Source organism: Oncorhynchus mykiss, chromosome 23 (genome assembly GCF_013265735.2).
Source record: "Oncorhynchus mykiss isolate Arlee chromosome 23, USDA_OmykA_1.1, whole genome shotgun sequence".
Classification (NCBI taxonomy): domain Eukaryota; kingdom Metazoa; phylum Chordata; class Actinopteri; order Salmoniformes; family Salmonidae; genus Oncorhynchus; species Oncorhynchus mykiss.
In genome coordinates this window covers 46358755-46379284 of record NC_048587.1, presented here as the reverse complement: position 1 = coordinate 46379284, position 20530 = coordinate 46358755, and the positions used below count along the sequence as shown (strand labels likewise).

The 20530-nt window shown below is 42.5% G+C and overlaps 3 protein-coding genes across 11 annotated transcripts in view; all 3 read left to right on the top strand.

Moving 5' to 3' along the window:
• Window positions 1–9860, top strand: part of LOC110502839 (C-Jun-amino-terminal kinase-interacting protein 4) — a 55614-nt gene extending 45754 nt beyond the window's left edge. For 4 of the 9 annotated variants that reach the window (XM_036960555.1, XM_036960557.1, XM_036960556.1 and 1 more), the window contains 15 exons: window positions 1535–1716; window positions 1902–2034; window positions 2150–2245; window positions 3793–3960; window positions 4079–4250; window positions 4398–4613; window positions 5218–5386; window positions 5471–5599; window positions 5690–5838; window positions 6100–6248; window positions 6563–6734; window positions 6936–7049; window positions 7198–7371; window positions 7429–7581; window positions 7703–9860. In XM_036960555.1, the coding sequence (XP_036816450.1) occupies window positions 1535–1716; window positions 1902–2034; window positions 2150–2245; window positions 3793–3960; window positions 4079–4250; window positions 4398–4613; window positions 5218–5386; window positions 5471–5599; window positions 5690–5838; window positions 6100–6248; window positions 6563–6734; window positions 6936–7049; window positions 7198–7371; window positions 7429–7581; window positions 7703–7824 (2298 nt within the window). In that variant the 3' untranslated portion in view covers window positions 7825–9860. Of the gene's footprint in view, window positions 1–322; window positions 326–1534; window positions 1717–1901; window positions 2035–2149; window positions 2246–3792; window positions 3961–4078; window positions 4251–4397; window positions 4614–5217; window positions 5387–5470; window positions 5600–5689; window positions 5839–6099; window positions 6249–6562; window positions 6735–6935; window positions 7050–7197; window positions 7372–7428; window positions 7582–7702 lie in introns of all 9 variants that reach the window. The other 5 variants (XM_021581170.2, XM_021581171.2, XM_036960552.1 and 2 more) reach the window with 4 other exon arrangements.
• Window positions 9861–11969: 2109 nt separating this feature from the next.
• On the top strand, window positions 11970–15057 carry LOC110502838 (probable vesicular acetylcholine transporter-B). Its single transcript, XM_021581166.2, has one exon. The coding sequence runs from the start codon at window positions 12576–12578 to the stop codon at window positions 14169–14171; it is 1596 nt and encodes a 531-aa protein (XP_021436841.1). The 5' UTR covers window positions 11970–12575; the 3' UTR covers window positions 14172–15057.
• A 765-nt stretch (window positions 15058–15822) lies between these two features.
• LOC110502837 (choline O-acetyltransferase) overlaps window positions 15823–20530 on the top strand; it is a 29282-nt gene continuing 24574 nt past the window's right edge. The window contains exons 1-3 of the mRNA XM_036960551.1: window positions 15823–16363; window positions 16732–16838; window positions 19185–19376. Coding sequence (XP_036816446.1) covers window positions 16791–16838; window positions 19185–19376 — 240 coding nt within the window. The 5' untranslated portion in view covers window positions 15823–16363; window positions 16732–16790. The remainder of the gene's footprint in view (window positions 16364–16731; window positions 16839–19184; window positions 19377–20530) is intronic.

Genomic DNA, 20530 nt, shown 5'->3' with positions numbered 1-20530 from the left:
TTTCTACTACCACTCCTTTTTCTACTACCACTCCTTTTTCTACTGCCCCTCTTTTTTCACCACCCCTCCTTTTTCTACTACCACTCCTTTTTCTACTACCACTCCTTTCTATCTAATTTTCTTTACTCTTTTCTTTTTTGTCTCTGCTTTTTTGTGTTCTCTTTGTATTTCTCTGTACACTCCTCATCTCAGAGGTGTCATACCATACCTGAAGCTAAAGTGACTACGATGATTGTTGACCATCATTGATTCTGTTTTCCCCTTTTTGTTTTCAATTTTGTCTTTATTATATGTTTTTTTTACATCGCGTTTTGATCTCCAGCGTGTAGGTAAACCTTTGCCATGCTAAGTGTCTTCTTGAATCTGGTTTTTAACAAACAACATTAACAAAACATGCAGGGAGTGCCTGCCTGATCAGGGAATGGCTTTTTACTTCAAGTGACATTTTGTTTTCATTTAAAGTCGGAGTGAGCTCACATTTTTTGAAAACTCCTAAGGAAAACCAACACTTATCCTCTTTGTCAAAAGTTTTGAATACGATTCACCTACCTAGTATGCATATGAAATGTATTTAACTTAAATGTCTTGTAAATAGCCATTTCCCAATACATGCTCTCCCTGTTGAGTTTCAGTAGGAATGGCTATGGTGTGTGGTTAATTTATGAATTACATGTATTGTTGGAGAGGGGTGTAATGCATCTGACTAATAATTTACTTATATTTTAGGCAGAGGGTAAAGCATTTATTTGTTGAAGAGGCGGTGTGTGCGTGAACAAATGTAAATGCATGTTTATTGATGAAGAAATCCCTTGTCTTTCCTGTTGCCCTCTGGTCCCTCTGTCTCTGTTATCATGCCTGTGGTTGTTGTTGTTTGTCATATGTGTGCAGGAGGTTTGTTGGGATGTGGGAGGGTGTGTGTGATGGGGTTGTGATGAGAAACTGGGCATACGGTGGAATAGATGGTTGTATTCCAGTTTCAGGTGCAGTATGCCATCTGTGATTGGACAGATTTCTGAATTGACAGACTGAGGTTGTTACCAAAAGGGAAGGCTATTTTCTGCTATATGGAGAGGGTCATAGTCTATGTTTTGACCTGATGGACTGTAGATATTTGATCTTAAACAGAAAGAATCCTGATATTTTTGGATCTAGCCTTATCATCTCACTCTTACTTAACAAGCGTTGTCTACAGCTGGGATTAGCAGTAATAGTTTGTAACTTTTGTTGTGTTCTGTGTTGACATACTAACTGCCGGGTTCATGTTACAGTATTAACCAATGCATTCCCTGCTCTCCCAACCCCTGTAAAATTGCTGAGTGGAGACTGGCTCGCTGTTAAACCCTCCTTTTGGTTGTTGGTGTTGTCTTGGGGGTGGGGGGGGTGTAAATCAACCCTTGATTTGAATATTTATCCCTTAAACCCTGCCGCTGCTGCTTTGTCCACCCCTCTATATGTGTCTCTGTCTGCTCTTTCTTTCTACCTTCTTCCTCCCTCCATCCCTGTTTCCCTCTCTCCATCCCTCCCTCCGTCCTCCAGTTTCAGCCGGTTGTTCAGTTCAAGTGGTGGAGCAGCTAAGAAGCCGGCGGAGGCGGCTCCAGTCAATGTGAAGTACAACGCCCCCTCGTCCCAGGTCCAGCCCTCCGTGAAGAAGAGGAGCGCAGCACTGCAACAGCTACCCAGTGACAAGAGCAAGGCCTTCGACTTCCTCAATGAGGAGTGAGTGTTGGAGACATCTACTCATGATCCACCCAATTATTAATGCAGCCTTTCACTCATCAAGGATTTAATCCTACTTTGGCCCCACCTCCATGCCCCCATCTATTCTGTTTATTTATCTATCTATGCCAGATTGTGTGTCCAGAATAGATGGGAGTTTTTTTTTTATGCATCCCCCCGTTCAGGTCTGAGGCGGGCAACATGGTGTCTCGTAGGGAGCAGAAGAGAGCCCAGTACAGACAGGTGAAAGCCCACGTTGAGAAGGAAGAGGATGGCCGGGTACAGGCCTATGGGTGGAGCCTGCCACAGAAATTCAAGGTAGTTCAAGTCTCTTTGTGGATTACTTAATATGGCTGACTTTTAATATACGGGCTGTAGGTTACGTTAGGTTAAGCAACTCCAGGTATTTTGACCACACAATTTTATTTTACAGGTGGCCAACGGTGGTCAGACGTCAGAGAACAAGATGAAGAATCTACCTGTACCGGTCTACCTCCGACCACTGGATGAGAAAGATGCTACCATGAAGGTGTGTATACCAGAGTATGTGAGCTAGAGCGGAGCGTGCCCAATTTGACTGGAGCGTGGAGTGAGTTTCCCAAAGGATGGCGCTTCGGCCTTCTCGCCCGCTCCAGTAGCGCTCACTTCACAAGCTCAGGCCATGCCCAGCATGCATTTGCAGTTTATTTGTGTGCTGCTAATAGCCCTTGCTTTAGTTTCTGTCATCTAGTATGCTAAATATTTTCATAAAGAAACTGATAAAGCACACAGGTGCAAAATCAGGTGATTTACAAAGATGAAAAGGTCCAAGCACAAGAGAGGGCAGGGCGTGTGGTAATGTAGTGTCCACAACTAAAGAATCATTATGGGGTCAGGAAAGACTGGTATCCCGAAAGTACTTAGTACGTTACATACTAACAGAAAGGAACGAGGTGAGTAGCTAGCTGTGTCATTGTTGCAAAGTATTTATAAACTAAAAATCAGATCTCTCTAAGTTTTTTGTTGATTTTTGTTCTATTATCTATACAATAGGCCATCATTGATTTTATCCCAATAGGCCAGGCATATTACCTCATATTACCTCTATTACCTCTCAAGGAGATTTATCTGTTTTGATAGGGTTGTTTTATGAGGAATGTATATGGTGGGATCAATGGAGGGTGGATAAGAAGTATGGGTCTGGAGAGTTACGTAAGGGAAAAGGAAATCACTTGGTTGCGGTCACTGATAAAGTTGGATAGCTATGGATTTGTGAGGAATGTGGACTCAGGTCAGATGAAGGGAGAAGGAACTTTTTTTTTTAAATGTATTATTACACGTAACTTAACATGCCTGACAACAAAGATGTGGTGTTTAGAGGTGCAAGGAGGAGACTCTGCCTAAAGGAGGGTATAAATGCTTGTGCTGGGGGAGACATATCTTTGTCTTTTCAGCTGTTTGACCCAGTTGGTGAATAAACTTGGTTTAAGCTTTGATTAGTTGTCTGTTAGTTTTTCACTCTGTTTGTCAGAACCTAACAAATACAACAAAATGTTGTTTTCAAATGCTGAGCACTTAATGTCCCTGCCAGTCTGGTGTAGCGCTCGCTAATGCTTCACAATGTATTTCTTTGTAGCCTATAGCCTTGACATGTTTTAAATAATATAGGCTAAGTAATTCAATTTTGTTCCTTCTTAGGCTCCCTGTCTGGCTCCTGATCTATTTAGATTGTTTATATGCTGTTTAATATGACATGTAGCCTATTTGAAATGATGAGCGCTTCTTACATTCATCTTTTCATGTTTATTCAAATACTTTTCCTTCAGGTCATATGATTTGGTTTCAATACTTCAAAACAAAATGGTAGGTCTGGGTAGTCACAAAAATAGATGGGTTTTGGTTCAATTGTGATTTTTAATGAATGGAGCGAATTTGGAGCAGCAGTTTCTCTTCCTATGAGCGATGAGTGGTTTTTAGAAGAGCAGTAGGAAAGGACCGCTCAGCTCCGCTCACAAACTGATCTCTACACCTATTCTTACCTTGTATGTCTCTCTATATATAGGGACATATTGCTAACTGTGTGTCTCCCTCCCATAGCTGTGGTGTGCTGTAGGTGTGAACCTGTCAGGGGGTAAGACTCGTGACGGGGGGTCAATAGTAGGAGCCAGTGTGTTCTACAGTGACCTGACCAGCCCTGGTCCTGAGAGCCGTTGCAGGAAGACAGGATCACAGAGCAGTCTGGACAAACTGGACCAGGACCTGAAGGTACATGTACACAACACACATGGTCAGCCAGCACACACACACACACATGCGCTCATACAATACAGGCACGCTCATGCAATACAGGCACGCTCATACAATACTTGTGTGTGTGGTGTAGGAGCAGGAGAAGGAGCTGCATCACCAGGAGGAGCTGTCCTCTCTGGTCTGGATCTGTACCAGTACTCAGGCCACCACGAAGGTCATCGTCATCGACGCCAACCAGCCTGGGAACGTCCTGGAGAACTTCTTAGTCTGCAACTCCCACGTCCTCTGCATGGCCAGCGTACCAGGTCTGTGTGTTTGTGCGTTTTTATATGAGCACTCAAGACCCAGCAAAATACGTATATTTATTTTGATTGTAGCTAACCATAACATGTTTGTTTGTACACGTTTATATATGGTGGTCTTGGGTGTATATGTGCTTGCGTGTGTGTCAGGTGCCAGAGAGACTGACTACCCAGCAGGGGAGGAGGTACCCCATAACCCGGAGGCGGGGTCAAGTGCTGAGGGCGGGACTCTCGAAGCCAGCACAACCAGTAGTGGCTCAGGGGGCGAAGCTGGAGTGCTGGCAGGGATCAATGTGGTTGGCTGCTCTACTGAGGGGGTGGTGGCTACCCCCCAGACAGCAAGCCCAGAGAATGAGACCGACACAGGTAAGAGCCGTCCCTCTGAAGTTTCTACTGATCTAGTCACACTGGACTGATGTGCCGAGTTAGTGGATACTTTGCTAGTTCCAGAGGTGGTTGATTGCTGGGTTTGCTAGCTAGACGAGAGGTCATGGACCCGGACGAACCCGAGAACAATCAGACCGGAACCCGAATGGAACCTAGACCCGATTGGACCAGAGTGACAAAAATGTTATGTTTATCAGCCAAGTTGGTCTACTGGTTAACAAGTAGGTCTTTATATGTTGACTAGGCCTTCTATAAGTTAATACATTCACCTTATTAGCGTAAAATAAATATGCTATAGTCTATGCAGAGCTGTGGTCAGGTCCATTCAGTCTGTCAGCTGTAGGTACGTAGACCGAGACCCGATGACAATCAAACAGGACCGACCCGGTCCCGAGGGACAAGTTACGACTGTCGGGTATATCAGGCCCACTCGGACCAGTGAAGACCTCTAAACTAAACCCTTTCACCCCACTTTCTCCATGGAATGATCCGCTGAATTCCTAGGTCTACCCTACAGGGTTACAGGTCCCGGTCCATTTAAAAAGTATTCTACTCTTCTTCTCTCTCCCTCCTCCCTGTGTAGACTCCAAGGCTGCAGAGGAGGCTACTGAAGCTACAGAGGCCAGTGCAGGTCCCGCAGGTCCGGAGCATGACTTAAGTCAGAGGGGAGTCTACACTGAACATGTCTTCACTGACCCTCTGGGTGTTCAGAGTACTAGCCCTGGGAAGTCGCCAGCCAACTACACACAGAGGTATGGACAAACACACACACACACACACGGACAAACAAAAACACACACACAAACACGCATTATACATTCTGTTTCCATTCTCAGGGAGTCTGATCTGGTAAAGGATGGTGTGAGCTCCAACCCTAACCCAGAGGAACAGGACCTGATGAGAGAAGAAGCCCAGAAGATGAGCAGTGTTTTACCCACCATGTGGCTGGGGGCACAGAACGGATGGTGAGACGCCAATCTGCTAATTAATCAATCAGATCTGTTTATCAATCTCATATTGATCTCATCAGTCAAACGTGTGTGTGTGTGTGTCAGTGTGTACGTGCACTCGTCAGTGGCCCAGTGGAGGAAGTGTCTCCACTCTATAAAGCTGAAGGACTCTGTCCTGGGCATCGTCCATGTGAAGGGGAGAGTGTTGGTGTCTCTGGCTGATGGAACACTGGCTATCTTCCACAGAGGAGTGGGTAAGGCTGACGTGTTTCCATATGCTTTCTTACATTTGTTTGTGTGTCCGTTCATCTACTTGAATCCCATATAAGGGGATTCACCTGTTTTTGCTTTGTCATTATGGGTATTGTGTGTAGATTGAGGGTGGGGGAAAAAATAAAAGTTTGAATGCATTTTAGAATAAGGCTGTAACATAACAGTGGAAAAAGTCAAGGGGTCTGAATACTTTCTGAATGCACTGTATATGCTGGTGCTAACCCCCACCCCTTCCCCTCCAGATGGTCAGTGGGATCTGACCAACTACCACCTGTTAGACCTGGGCAGACCCCACCACTCTATCCGCTGTATGACCGTGGTTCACGACAAGGTCTGGTGTGGCTTCAGGAACAAGATCTACGTTGTCCAGCCCAAAGCCATGAAGATAGAGGCATGCCTGACACACACGGAATCATGCAGGCTCAGACGGACTGACTCGCATACTAAACACACAGGCTCAGACGGACTGACTCGCATACTAAACACACAGGCTCAGACGGACTGACTCGCGTACTTAAACACACAGGCTCAGACGGACTGACTCGCGTACTAAACACACAGGCTCAGACAGACTGACTTGCGTACTGAACACACAGGCTCAGGCGGACTGACTCGCATACTGAACACACAAGTCTAACCATCCACATATTATAGTTGTAACCCTCCTCTCCTTTTCCATCCTCTCTCATCTCTCTCCCCCCGTAGAAGTCATTTGATGCCCACCCCCGTAAGGAGAGCCAGGTGAGACAGCTGGCGTGGGATGGAGATGGTATCTGGGTGTCGATCCGACTGGACTCTACTCTGAGACTGTTCCACGCCCACACACACCAACACCTGCAGGATGTCGACATAGAACCCTACGTCAGCAAGATGCTGGGTGAGGAACCCAGGGCATTTAAACACCTGTTGTTGTGTTCTATGCTTCTAATGCAACTTGTTTGAGTTTGTGTGTCCTCGTTAGCTGATTAATATGGAACAGGGATTCATGGCGTTAGAAAGCCCAAGTCACGTACAGGAAATATAGACCTGTACTTCATTATTTATTTTCTTAATAATGAGTCATGTTGATCTCCCTCAGGTACGGGGAAGCTGGGCTTCTCGTTTGTCAGGATCACAGCTCTCATGGTGTCCTGTAACCGTCTCTGGGTCGGCACTGGCAATGGAGTCATCATCTCTATACCTCTCACTGACAGTAAGGGGAAGTAATGCATCTCTCTCTCCATCACCGTCTCTTTGCCCATCTCGTTCCCCTCTATGTAATTATTAATTTATCTCTCATCCCTCCATCTATTCACCCTTTCTCTATTTAATGATTCATCTCTCTCTCGCTCTGTCTCTAGCCAATAAGGTGACGGCGGGGCCAGGTAAACCTGGTGGAACAATCCGTGTGTATGGTGATGAGAACAGTGACAAGGTGACAGCTGGAACCTCTGTACCCTTCTGCTCCATGGCTCACGCTCAGCTCTGTTTCCATGGTCACCGAGATGCCGTCAAGTTCTTCACGGCTGTCCCAGGTAATTTCACTTCTCTTCCCTCTCCTTCTCCTCCTCCTGCCTTTTAACTGGATGAAGGTCCTCCCTCCCCAGGTCAGGTGATCCCGTCAGGTGCTGGCGGAGCAGCAGAAGTGGGGAGTGACAAGTTGGTAGAGGAGCACCCTCAACAACAGCAGGAAAGGTCTGTTCTAGTGATGAGTGGTGGAGAGGGATACATTGACTTCAGGATGGGTGAGTTGGCTAGGACCGTATTATCAGACAATCAATTGACAAGTACTGTCCGTATATGGCAGAGAATGAAAACATACAGATTTGTATAAATTGAAGTGGCTTAATGTTTGTCTGTGTGTAGGTGACGAGGCTGGGGAAACTGAGGAGCCACTGGATGAGCACACTCTGAAGCTGCAGCCTTTCCTGGCTAAAGCTGAGAGGAGTCACCTGATCGTCTGGCAGGTTATGGGCAGTCAGGCCTGAACTTTTAACCCTTGATCTCTAACCCTGCCACAGAGATGAAGAATGGGAGGAGCCTGCTCAAAGCAGGAACAAAGCTGGCCAATCAGATTCACTCCTCTGCATGTTTATTTTTGTTTTACAGTTATTTTTTTATTTAATTTGTAATTTACTGATTGTATTGAATTTTAAATCTGATACAAGCCTGTTGCTCTTCTATTATTATTATTATTATTATTATTATTATTATTTTTATTATTATTGAAAACTAAATCATTTCTGTTTATTTAATTTTCTTAGGTCATGTTTTATATTGTATGCCTAGTGTCCAACCCCTTTGTCCAAATACTGCGTGGTGATTGGTGGGAATCATTGTAGGTTCAGGGTATGTCTTTGGCCACACCCCTGTCCTCATCTTTGCTTCCTTTCAGTAAAGGACCGATGGGACAGAGGAGACAATACTGTATGAAACTGTACGAGACACCTGCACACAGGAGAATAATAATGTCGGTGTTTGAACTGCAAAACCAAATCAACTGCATGATGTCCAATAAGAAAGCAAGTATTACAGGACAATCCAGCGATGGAGCCAATCGTGTGTGTCCTAAATGATACAGGTGTGCTCTTCCTGCATGATCATTTTTATTTTATTTTGTGAGAACATGGATGTTGCAATACAGTTTAATCAATTGTCAGTTTTCTGGACTTGGGATCAGTGTTGTTCTCCATGACTATGGTCTATGGAAAACCAGATAGATCGCAGATCAATCATGTCTGCAGCTGCAGGGTCAGAGAATCACCCTATTCCAATACCTAAAAATGCATCCTCCCTTCCTAGGGGTAATTACAACTGGGTTGGATTGATGATTGAGACAGATTAGTAGTTAATTACCTCACGGAAGGTAGGTAGGAAGGCAGTGTTGCACTTTAAGTGTGTTGGAACAGGGTCTCTGACTTTAGTTTCTGGGCCGCTGCTCTCCCATCCTGCTCTCCCATCTTCCTTCCCATCAGCTAGAGCTTGCAGACATTTTACAAAAATCAACTGTTGCCTTAGGTTTGAAAGTTTTAAAAAAAGAAGGAAAAAAAGGAAATGTTTAAAACTGCATTATGGACTTTTGAAGTGTGACTGAGTATGTATACCTATGTGAAAGAATGTTACCAAAGGAAAAATAATTTCAGTTGATCAGAATAAAGTAAATGTACAGTGTTGTAGCAGTATTTTCAACCCGTCTCTCTGTAGATACAATAACATTTTGACAGACCGTCTTTGTTATAAGGTTTGTGGTGTATGGATAGATATATTTTTAAGCCATCTCTGCAAATGCAGAGATGTGATTGTGTATAATAGCTGGTTTCTCTGCGCCTGGTATCTTTTGTATGCTGAGAGTAGATGTTACCCATAGGCACAGATCTAGGATCAATTTACCCTCCGCAAATCCCAACGTGAACAATTAGGGGAGGAACAACTCAACACTGACATTAGATAAGCGTCTAGGGGCAACGTCTTCCTTTTACCTTTTGTACACTAGGGGACAGAGTGACTGATCTCTGACCAAACAGGATCCCTCCTGATAGGTTGATATGATACTGAAGTGTTCAGAGACTATTTGAAGCCTATTTTTATTATTGACTTTTTGTATGTTTGTCTTTTCGACCCTAATCTGTGGTTGCTTCTAGATGGGGAGTAAAGGTGTCATTTAATCTGTGGTTGCTTCTAGATGGGAGTAAAGGTGTCATTTAATCTGTGGTTGCGTCTAGATGCGGAGTAAAGTGTCATTTGACACACTCTGCCGGAGTCTGGTCTGTGTACCAGCAGATTGTGCTGGTGAGTGTTACTACGGTGTCTGTCGTGAGGAGTGAACGAGGGCGTGTGTTTTGCCTTTGCTGGTCTGTCTCTGTGTGTGTGTGTGTGTCTGCTCTCCAGGAGAAGAGACGGTTCATATCGCAGTATAGCCATTTCAGTATTTATTTCTGTGAAAGAGTCTTTGCAGTTCAGAATGTAACTTTGTACAATATGAAATATGACTATATAAATATAAATTGTATATGAAACATTTAAATGGCTTGGGTTTATTGTTTTGACTGATTGTAATTGGAATGGTTGAATTAGAGAGAGACTACTACGCTATACACTACCCTGCTTGTACAAAACATTAAAAACACCTTCCTAATATTGAGTAGCACCCCCTTTTGCCCACAGAATAACCTCAATTTGTCTGGGCATGGATTGTTCAAGGTATCAAACGTTCCACAGGGATGCATGTTGACTCCAATGCATCCCACTGTTGTCAAGTTTGTTGGATGTTCTTTGGGTGGTGGTAGACCAATCTTGATACACACAGGAAACTGCTGAGCATGATAAACCATTCTTAACCATTTATCCTCTGAATGCCACACATACACAAGCCATGTCTCAATTGTCTTGAGGATTAAAAATTGTATTTTAACCTGTCTCCTCCCCTTCATCTACACTGAATTGAAGTGGCTTTAACAAGTGGTGTCAATAAGCTTTCAACTGGATTCACCTTGTCAGTCTGTCATGGAAAGAGCAGGTGTTCCTAATGTTTTGTACACTCCCGGGGGGAGGTTGAGTGCACTGGGTAGAAGTTGGCATTAGGCACAGATCTGGGGCCAGTGTATCTTCACAAAATCCTTCATTACTGCTAAGGTAAAATGTGAAACTGACTTTAGGTCAGTGCCTAAGATCAACTTCTTCCAACTCCTGTGTTGATGAGCAGGTCAAGGTCACCCCCCCCCTCCTCCTCCCCAACTTGTGTTGCTGTGACTGGTTGTCCCCAATAACAGTACATCCATCACCTATCTATGTACTGATACAGCATATCTTTAGCCTTTCATTATTTTAACTATCAATTAAACTGACTTGTGGGGAAACTTGTGTGTCTCCTCTGCTTTTGGCTTTTTGCAAGATTTTCAAGAATTTTTTTCAGCTGCTTGTTAACAGACCTGGGTCTTTCCAATACATGAGGTGTGTTTAAAATCGACCTCATGAAATATACATTGTTTTCAAATTTTAAAAACGCATACATGCAGTGAGCTCAAAGTATTGGGACAGTGACAAATGCTTTAATTTGAGGGTATTTTCATCCATATCGAGTGAACCATTTCAGAATTACAGCACTTTTTGTACATGGAATCTCAGCTCTGGTTCATCGTGAGTCTCCTGTAACGCCCTGGACCAGAGCTAATCGGGTACCAGTGTCCAAGAGGTTGCTACAATCACAGCTGCATCCTGTAGAGCACTCAAACTCAACTCTGGACATCGAAGCCAGTACCACTACGTGTTTTCATTTGTTGCCCTCTAATTGGGAACTGATTTAGACAAGGGACACCAGGTGGGTGCAATTAATTATCAGGTAGAACAGAAAACCAACAGGCTCTGAACCTCGCAGGGTCGCAGTTGAATAACCCTGGTATAGAGTATAGCATGTAGTAGTTTTAGTGACCACTAGATAGCACCAGTGTCTTGTATATAGTCAACCTCTTCAGGAGTACTTAGTTACTATGCAAGCTCAATGCTCTATGGCAGAGAAAAATACTTGCTTGCTTTATGTGCATGTAACACTGGGATTCCTGACCTGGCGTGGGATCAGAGATCGTTTTACCTGAGAATTCTAACACTTCCGGGAATGTTTAAAGTAATTTCGGTTTTAGGTGAGAGTCAAAAGAGACCCATGCAACTAGTGTAGGCTAGTCATTTAAATTGGGTGCGTTTTCGATTATACTTAATATTAATTTGACAAAGGCTGTGTAGAGAAATACGGTATGGTCCTGACATGATCATTGTACATTGGCCTGTCTGACTGTGCACTGGGCAGGAGCTGTCCCCTCCGCTGTGGTGCTGAGTATAAGAACGTTCGGGATGGCGCGAATCCGGGTGCCATAGCCACGATCATCCCAGAGCAACGCGCAAGAGCAGCGACATGATTAGGGAATTGTAAAGAAACAGTGATAAATTAAAACTCCAATAATAGGCTAATAACTTGGGCCAATACATCTGGAATGTCAATCAGTGTACCTTGCTGGGAGGGTTTTCCCGCGATCGTGTAGGTTTAGAGACGTCATGATGATGCTCACTCTTATTGGTTAAGGGACTGCCATGTTCTGAATTAGCATAAAGGACGCAACTGGAAAAGGATCCACTTGGGGGTAAGCTGGTGATGCGTCACAGCCCTTCTTGAAAGAGAGAGAAAAAAAATAACTCAAAATATCGACAAACCTGCGAATCAATGCGTGCCAATGGCAACGAAACCATTCGTGATCTCAAAACGGAACACAAACGTGCTACAGGTGATTCGAGGCATGAGCATTGGAATCGAAGATATCCGGGGTCCCAAGTTCCATAAACAACTTATACAAACGTTCCATAGAAACTTGACATGGAGTATTCGCGGTTGAAGTCCTACACCGTGTAGAGAAGAGCACAATATTTCACCGCATCACTTCTATAGACCATGAAACAGCACCGAATGTGAGCGCGAGGGAGTGAAACAAGAACAAATTGAGGCTGAGAAATCCACCAACCGCCGAAGAAGCCAGCAGCCTCGCGCGCTGTCAGAAAATCACAAGGAGAAAAGTTCTAAGCCTGCTGCGCCTTTGTCTTTCGCATTGCGTAAGTGAACTAAAAAACAGCTACATAAATGTACAGGGACAGTATTATCTGTCTTGCTGAGATATCAGAATAGCAGCAGAGAGCAGAGGAAAATAAAACATCAACTGCTGTTTTGTATTGACAACAACAATAATAGCAGATCATCATGGATACAGGGGGGTCCTCCGGGCTGGCCAAATCAGCCGCTGTAAAACTGTCCGAGATGGGAGAAAGAACGAAACAGTTTGGCAACGCAATGAAAGCCCCGGACCATCAAAGACGGATCATTTTAGTGATCGTCTGCGTGGCTCTTCTTCTAGACAATATGCTCTATATGGTTATAGTCCCGATTATTCCCGACTACCTTGCTGATTTAGAGCTTGAGCAAGCAGAGCACGTCCACGTAGTTATACATCCTAATTCTTCAATCAACAGCACAATGAGCTCAGCCCAAGCTAAAAGCAACAGGGACAATTTAGACGTCCAAATAGGAGTACTTTTTGCGTCGAAGGCTATCTTGCAGCTCTTGGTGAACCCTTTGTCAGGAACTTTCATAGACCGCGTTGGATACGACATTCCACTCCTGATAGGACTAACCGTCATGTTCTTTTCTACATGTATATTTGCTTTCGCTGAGAACTACGCGACGCTGTTTTTTGCCCGTAGTTTGCAAGGTCTGGGCTCAGCTTTCGCCGACACCTCAGGAATTGCCATGATAGCAGATAAATACACCGAAGAATCGGAGAGAAGTAAAGCCCTTGGTATCGCCCTGGCGTTCATCTCTTTCGGGAGCCTGGTAGCACCTCCCTTCGGGGGTATCCTGTACGAGTTTGCCGGTAAACGAGTACCGTTTATCGTTCTCGCCGTTGTTTGCCTTATAGACGGGATTCTGCTCTTGACCGTGATCAAGCCGTTCTCGAACAGGACTAGAGACAATATGCCGGTGGGTACCCCCATCTACAAACTAATGGTTGACCCCTACATAGCTGTCGTGGCAGGTGCCCTAACAGTGTGCAATATCCCCCTGGCCTTTCTGGAGCCCACCATAGCCAACTGGATGGAGAGCACCATGCATTCAACTAAATGGGAAATGGGATTATGTTGGCTGCCTGCTTTCTTCCCACATGTTCTGGGTGTCTACATGACCGTCAAACTGGCTTCTAAGTACCCCAACCTGCAGTGGTTCTATGGAGCCCTGGGCATGGTCATTATCGGGGCCAGCTCATGCACCGTTCCAGCATGCAAAACATTCGGCCAGTTAATCGCCCCGTTATGCGGCATATGTTTCGGCATTGCTCTCGTGGACACTGCACTGTTGCCAACACTTGCCTTTCTGGTCGACGTGCGTCATGTGTCCGTGTACGGCAGCGTCTACGCTTTAGCTGACATCTCCTATTCTGTCGCGTATGCCATGGGTCCTATCGTGGCGGGGAATATAGTGCACAACTATGGGTTTGTCCAACTCAACCTGGGCATGGGCCTCGTCAATGTCCTGTACGCACCGGCGCTTCTGCTGCTCCGTAATGTGTGCCAAATGAAGCCGTCCTACTCCGAGAGAGATAACCTGTTGGTGGACGATGATGAACCCGAGGGTCTGTATGATACCATGAAGATGGAGGAGCGGACAGGCAAGAAGAAGGGTTATAGTTCGGCAGGGAACTGCTTGCCTGTGGTGATGGTGGATGAGAATGGAGGGTTTGACCCGTTTAGAGCACAAACACGTGCCTCTTCAGAGGAATCATTTGGTCCAGAGTACAGTTAGAATACTCAGAGTACAGCTAGAATACTGTATCGCAACATAGAACTACACCTAGAATGGAGTACAACTTAGAACGTCCCTGAATACACTGAGAGTTCGAGAGTTAGGATTTATGGACCTGCCAAAAGAGGGTAGACAGTCACTTCACTCTGTAATATACTCATGTGCAATATAGAAATACCCAATCACCCAATCATCCTTGTGTGACCCGTTTCCAAAGTTTATTTAATTTCATTGTAATTGAACAAGTCTTCTCTGTATGTATTGTTTCTTATGGTCGTCTAAATGGAGTACTATTGTGAGAGGTCTATCAAATACAGTTGACTATGTGTGCATTACTACTGCAGAGTATTGTAAAAAAGTAAATAGATAAATGTATGTACAAGATTATATTGATATTATAAATACACGTCCAACTGCCAACGCATCAACTAGCCTTTTGTGCAAAAAACAACAACTCCTTTTTAATACTGGTAACCATTGATTTCCTTTCTTAATTTCGTTGACATATTGACTATCATTTGTATTTTGCTTTTGTTTTGTTTTGTTTTCCTTTTCCATATCTAATATCGAAACGTTGCCTAATTGTGACCTCTGTATTTTTGTAATTTCTTTTTGTGATGTTTTTGTTTTTCTTCGTGAAATGTAGTGTATTATAAACAAATGCGTGTTGTACATATGTGGATATTTACATAGTAAATGATTCAATTGTATTTGGGCCTATGCATATTTGAGTGTGTGCGTGATGTATGCGTGTATGTTGAAACGGTGTATTGTCAAAACGTAATGAAGTGATTATCCGTCATCCGCTCATTAACAACTTCCTAAATTGAGCACATATATGTTCATATATCAATAATAGTTATAATAAAATTGTATTTAAATATAACGTGTTTTGTGTGTGTCATAATTATTTATAGTGAAATTATAAAATCATCTTTAAATCATACTTGTTATTCAGTTCTGAATCAAACGAATAGCGTTTGATTAGGTGCGTAATGGTAGCTAGCTAGCAATGTTACCAAATAAACTGGTGGATAGAAATCCTTAATGTTGTCTGTCCTACACCCAATCCCTATGTTGAAGAGAATAGACAAGACGATGAAGTTAATACACAAGCCCCCTTCGCATCCTGGTTGAATCAACAGTTTAGTTACAGACATTAGTTAACAATCTCTATTACAAACATTACAATTTCTGTGCGTAATTTTGATTTAGGTGTAAACGCTTTGTAGTCAGAGATTTGAGAGAAAATGACAGTTACAGGGGTGGATTGTTATTCAACCTATACTGTAAAGATAACGAATAGTTTGCCCTTTTGAAATATGGGTATTGAATATGATACTTCAACCAACTGATCGTTTCACTGTGGGGTTTATAGATTACATCATTCATCAAAAGCTTTACGCACGAGAAACAGAGAGAGAGAGTGCGTGTTTTATGGGTGTGTGAGTGAGAGGGGAGAGAGAGAGAGAGAGAGAGAGAGAGAGAGAGAGAGAGAAAAATGCGAACCATATTCTTATTATTTAAGAATGATTTAGTTCCTGTAATGTCATGTAAACGTCTACTTGGTGGTGCGTAAAGGCATGGTGCAACTAGCTTGTGCTCAGCGCTGTCCGTGGTTCTGAAAGTTGACACGCGCTGTGAAAGCTCGCAGCAGACGCCCCACAAGGAGAACGGTTCTAACGATAATGTTCTCTCTACAACCAAGTGTAGGTAGTCAAGCTATTCGTTGATTTTCAGCTCTCAAACTCAGAAAAAGCCCATTCTTTCCCCCGACACACTCTAAATTCAACAATAAAGTCAGACGGGCTAACCCGGATTGTAGCTACTACAATCTCAAGATCATTTTCATACTTTGTCAGAGGTGGGCAGGGGAAGCAAGCCAAGCTGTCAAATAATATGTTCCACGAATAGATTTCGATGGGAGGAGTTTGCTGCTTGCGGGTTAGGTAGAGACAGACAAACACCTAGAGCATCTTTACTAAGCAAGCGCGCTTTAAAAGTCAAAGCCTTGCAATGGGTGTGAGATAGGAGTGAATATCATGAAGCTTGAGACAGAATGGGGAACGATCATTCGTTCGCGTCAAAGGATTTAGTTATGTTAGTTCTATGCACGTACGCGGGACAATATTTAATCTTGTTGCAAACCTTTTTGACCTCTTGAGGAGTGAAGGAAGACATTAATTTCTCAGGTAAGCGGAAATCTTTTCTCTTATCCTCATTATTCACAAATATACCTAGTTCAGTAAGTTAACAGGTGCACGATGTGCTTAGTTTGGATGACTTGGAAGGAGACAGCTCCTCGATTAATACTAATGGATAGATTGTGATTGTGGTTATGTATCTATAATCTATTTTATAATCTATCTATGCTGAATACAATAATACATTATATTTAACACTAATGCATACCATATCAAAACCTGGTGATAATATTTTGTTTTATAATTAAATTTATAATACAAACTCGACAGTGACAGTTATAACGTAGCAATCCTATTTTAAAGTAATCATTTTTTTCCTTTGTTTTGAATGATTTGGATGTACCGGCTTCATGCAGAAGGCTGAACTTCAACCAACTCTTGAATTCCTCCTGACCGATCCTGGCTGGATAACAACATGCCTATCCTGGAGAGAGAGCCGCCGAAAGGCCGAAGGGAAAGCTATGTATGAAAGTCTTAGGTTATATATATATCGATATACTAATATTCTTTATGCACTAAATCGATACATTCAAATTGTTTAAAACACTGAGGGTAATGAATTGTTTAATAAGGATTGTGAGTGGCTGTAACTTGCTATCAACTATTTCTAAAACAAATATTTGCTTTATCAATACGGGCATATAATGAAAATGTAGGCTTTATCGGACAACATTATAAGGTGAATTGAAATAGGTCTATGTTATTCAGGTCGTCGCAGAAGTGAGTAACAATAACTGAATCGATAGTCATTTATTGGTGGATAATTAGCATAATCTAAAATCTGCTTGCTTTACTTGTTTCACTCAGTTTACATTGTTGCTGTTTTATCACAATGTTGCTTGTGACTGACAAAATACCGTTGCTGAGACACTATTTTAGGGAATTCGTTTCTTACCTTGACATGTACCACAGTCCTTTTTGTAGCCTTAATTGTTTTCCAAAGTATGCATTTATTGATACAAATTGGCTTCTTACTTGTTCTATTTCTTAACAAATTGCAATGAGAAGTGATTTTCATAAGTGTCTTGCAGAACTAACGCACTGATTATCAATAGAAAAAGTATGTAGCAACAAGCTTGAAAGCTATTCCAAGTGTAACAGGTACAGGCGCTGCCCATGGGGCTGAAAATAACATGGATGCTGAAACGCTGTGTCCTTGTACTGACCGCTAGGGGCAGAAACTAGAGAACTGGAAGGATTTTATTACACTGGTATTAACAAAACTGGGAAATTAAAATACACTCTCAGATTTGATGTAATGCAAATGTATGATCCAACACAGAGCTTTGGAAGCCGTGATACTTGCGCCCAAATGATTGTTCTCTGTCTAAACTTTTATAATGTAAAAGCCAATTTATCGAGGCTTTTTGTTGTTGTTGGAAGATATACACATTCTGCGAATTGTAAAAGAATAACCGAGAACTAAATCCGGGAAGTCAAACGTCTCAACAATTCACGTTTCTGTTGCCAGAGCACTTTAGCTATATGCTACTAGAATTTACACAGCACCATTGGTTTAGGTTACAGCGAACATGAACGAAGCACAAGCCCGTGGTGTGACACTTTAATTGCCCACTGGGGATCAATTAATTAAACAAAATTGAATTCAGAACGATACGATTCTAATGGATCTCCCCCAAGAGTGGCCATTCGCTTGGGGCTAATTCTAAGGTAAAATATCACCAACATATCCATTCAATCATACCTATTTCACATTTGATTTACACACTAAAAATAAGAGATCTTCAAAGGTTTTTGGGAAGGGTGATGGTTCTATGTGGAACCATAATGACCCAAATAATCCCTTCGAGCCCTTCAATGGTTATTTGCAGTTCAGATAAGGGTTCTTTCCTCTTTTAGTGATGATTAACATGTAGGGCAGTTGGTTCATTAGAATATGTTGGGGCGTGGTTTGCGCACAGCTCTTTTTGTGCAACCGAGAGTGAGAGTGTCATTCCAGTTTATTTAATATGTTGTGTTGTGTTGTATTATTATATGTGACTTATGCCTATGGCCAGTGATTGTGTCTTGTTAAAGACTCACATATGGCCTTGTGTCAATTGAGAACGGTTGACTAAATGCTGGCACACTTTATTCAACCCATCAATAAAAACAGTAATAAAGTATTGCGGAAGTTTAACAATGCATTATGGCTATTAAACCCTAATTAAAACCCCTGTATTGTTCTTCAAAGAACATTTCAGATTGAAAACATTATTTATTATAGAACCATTCTCCATAAATGTTCTATATAGCACCAAAAAGGGTTTCACTATGGTTACAAGCCATATTAACCCTTATTTGGCACTATATAGAACCCTTTTCTTTTAGTGTGTAGTTAACCCATTCTCACAAGTTACACTGGCCAGAATGACAGAACTGATTCAAACATATCAGGCCAAATTGGGACAAATAATTAGTCAACACTCAACACACTTACTCCCACTCCATATACAGCACTTTCCATTAGCATTTTATTCAATATAAAATAACCATAGCTGTTTCGATCAAAAGGAGCGTTTTCGTATCCCACAGGGCGCTGTAAAATTAATTCTCGACTAGGCTTCAAGCAGTTCGAATGAATAATTCACTCAGGTTCTAAGAATACAAGCTTTAAAGAGAAACTTCATGAAGAAAATGAGGTATTTTAATGTTCAGACGAATGAATACATGCCTACAGGCAGGAAAACAGCTTCCTTATAATGATGAACACATTTTGTCCTTTTGGGTGCAGCATCATTGAGTCAATATTTATCCCAATCCAACCATTACAGAGGGTCTGATTGATTGATTGATCTCACAATGTTAGGTCCTGCCCAAGGTGCCTGTCCCACCCCTGAAACAGACTCTGGACATGTACCTGAACTGTATGAAACACCTGGTGAAGGAGGAACAATATCAGAAGACTAAAGCCATCGTGGTGAAGTTTGGAGAGCCAGGCGGTACTGGAGAGCTGCTGCAGAAGAAACTACTGGAGAGGAGTGAGAAGACATACAACTGGGTAAACTCCCTCCCTCCCTCACTCAGACAAGCACTGTTTCCCAAATGGCACCCTATTGCCTATATAGTGCAAGGGCTCTGGTCAAAGGTAGTGTGCACTATAGGGAATAAGGTGTCATTTGGGAGGCAGACAAGACCCTCTAGTAAATGTAAACATGACACCTTATACATTCTGTTAGCCACTGTGGGAGTGTGATCCTTGTTAGGTTTCTATTGTTTTGAAACAGAAGTCAGATTTGGTGTGGGATGGGATGCCACATGTGTGAAGCATGCAAAGTAGTATACCCTTATACTTCTACACTCCTTGAAAAAATGGTACTATCTATAATCTTTTTTGTTGCAATTAGAACCCTTTTAGTTCCAGGTAGAACCCTTTTGGTTCCAGGTGGAACCCCTTTGGGTTCCATCTACAGTGCCTTCAGAAAGTATTTACACCCCTTGACTTTTTCCATATTTTGTTATGTTACAGGCTGAATTTAAAATGGATTACATTTAGATTTAATGTCACTAACCTATACACAATGCCCCATAATGTCAAAGTTGAATGATGTTTTTCCAAATGTTTCCAAATGAATTAAAAAAGAAAATTCTGAAATGTCTTGGGTCAATAAGTATTCAACCCCTTTGTTATTGCAAGCCTAAATACTTTCAGGAGTAAAAATGTGCTTAACAAGTCACAGAAGAAGTTGCAGGACAATAATAGTGTTTAACATAATTTTTTAATGCTACCTCATCTCTGTACCCCAGATGTACAATTATCTGTAATGTCCCTCAGTCGAGCAGTGAATTTAAAACATAGATTCAATCACAAAGACCAGGAAGCTTTTCCAATGCTTCGCAGAGATGAGTAAAACAAATAAAAAAATAAGCAGACATTGAATATCCCTTTGAGCATGGTGAAGTTATTGATTACACTTTGGATGGTGTATCAATACACCCAGTCACTACAAAGATACAGGTGATCCTAACTCAGTTGCTGAAGAGGAAGGAAACCTCTCAGGAATTTTACCATGAGGCCAATGGTGACTTTAAAAGAGTTACAGAGTTTAATGGCTGTGATAGGAGAAAACTGAGGATGGATCAACAACATTGTAGTTACTCCACAATACTAGTCTAATTGACAGAGTGAAAAGAAGGAAGGCTGTACAGAATAAA

Coding starts and splice junctions, on each gene's coding strand:
- LOC110502838 (XM_021581166.2), top strand. CDS start 12,576: ATGGATACAGGGGGGTCCTCCGGGCTGGCCAAATCAGCCGCTGTAAAA.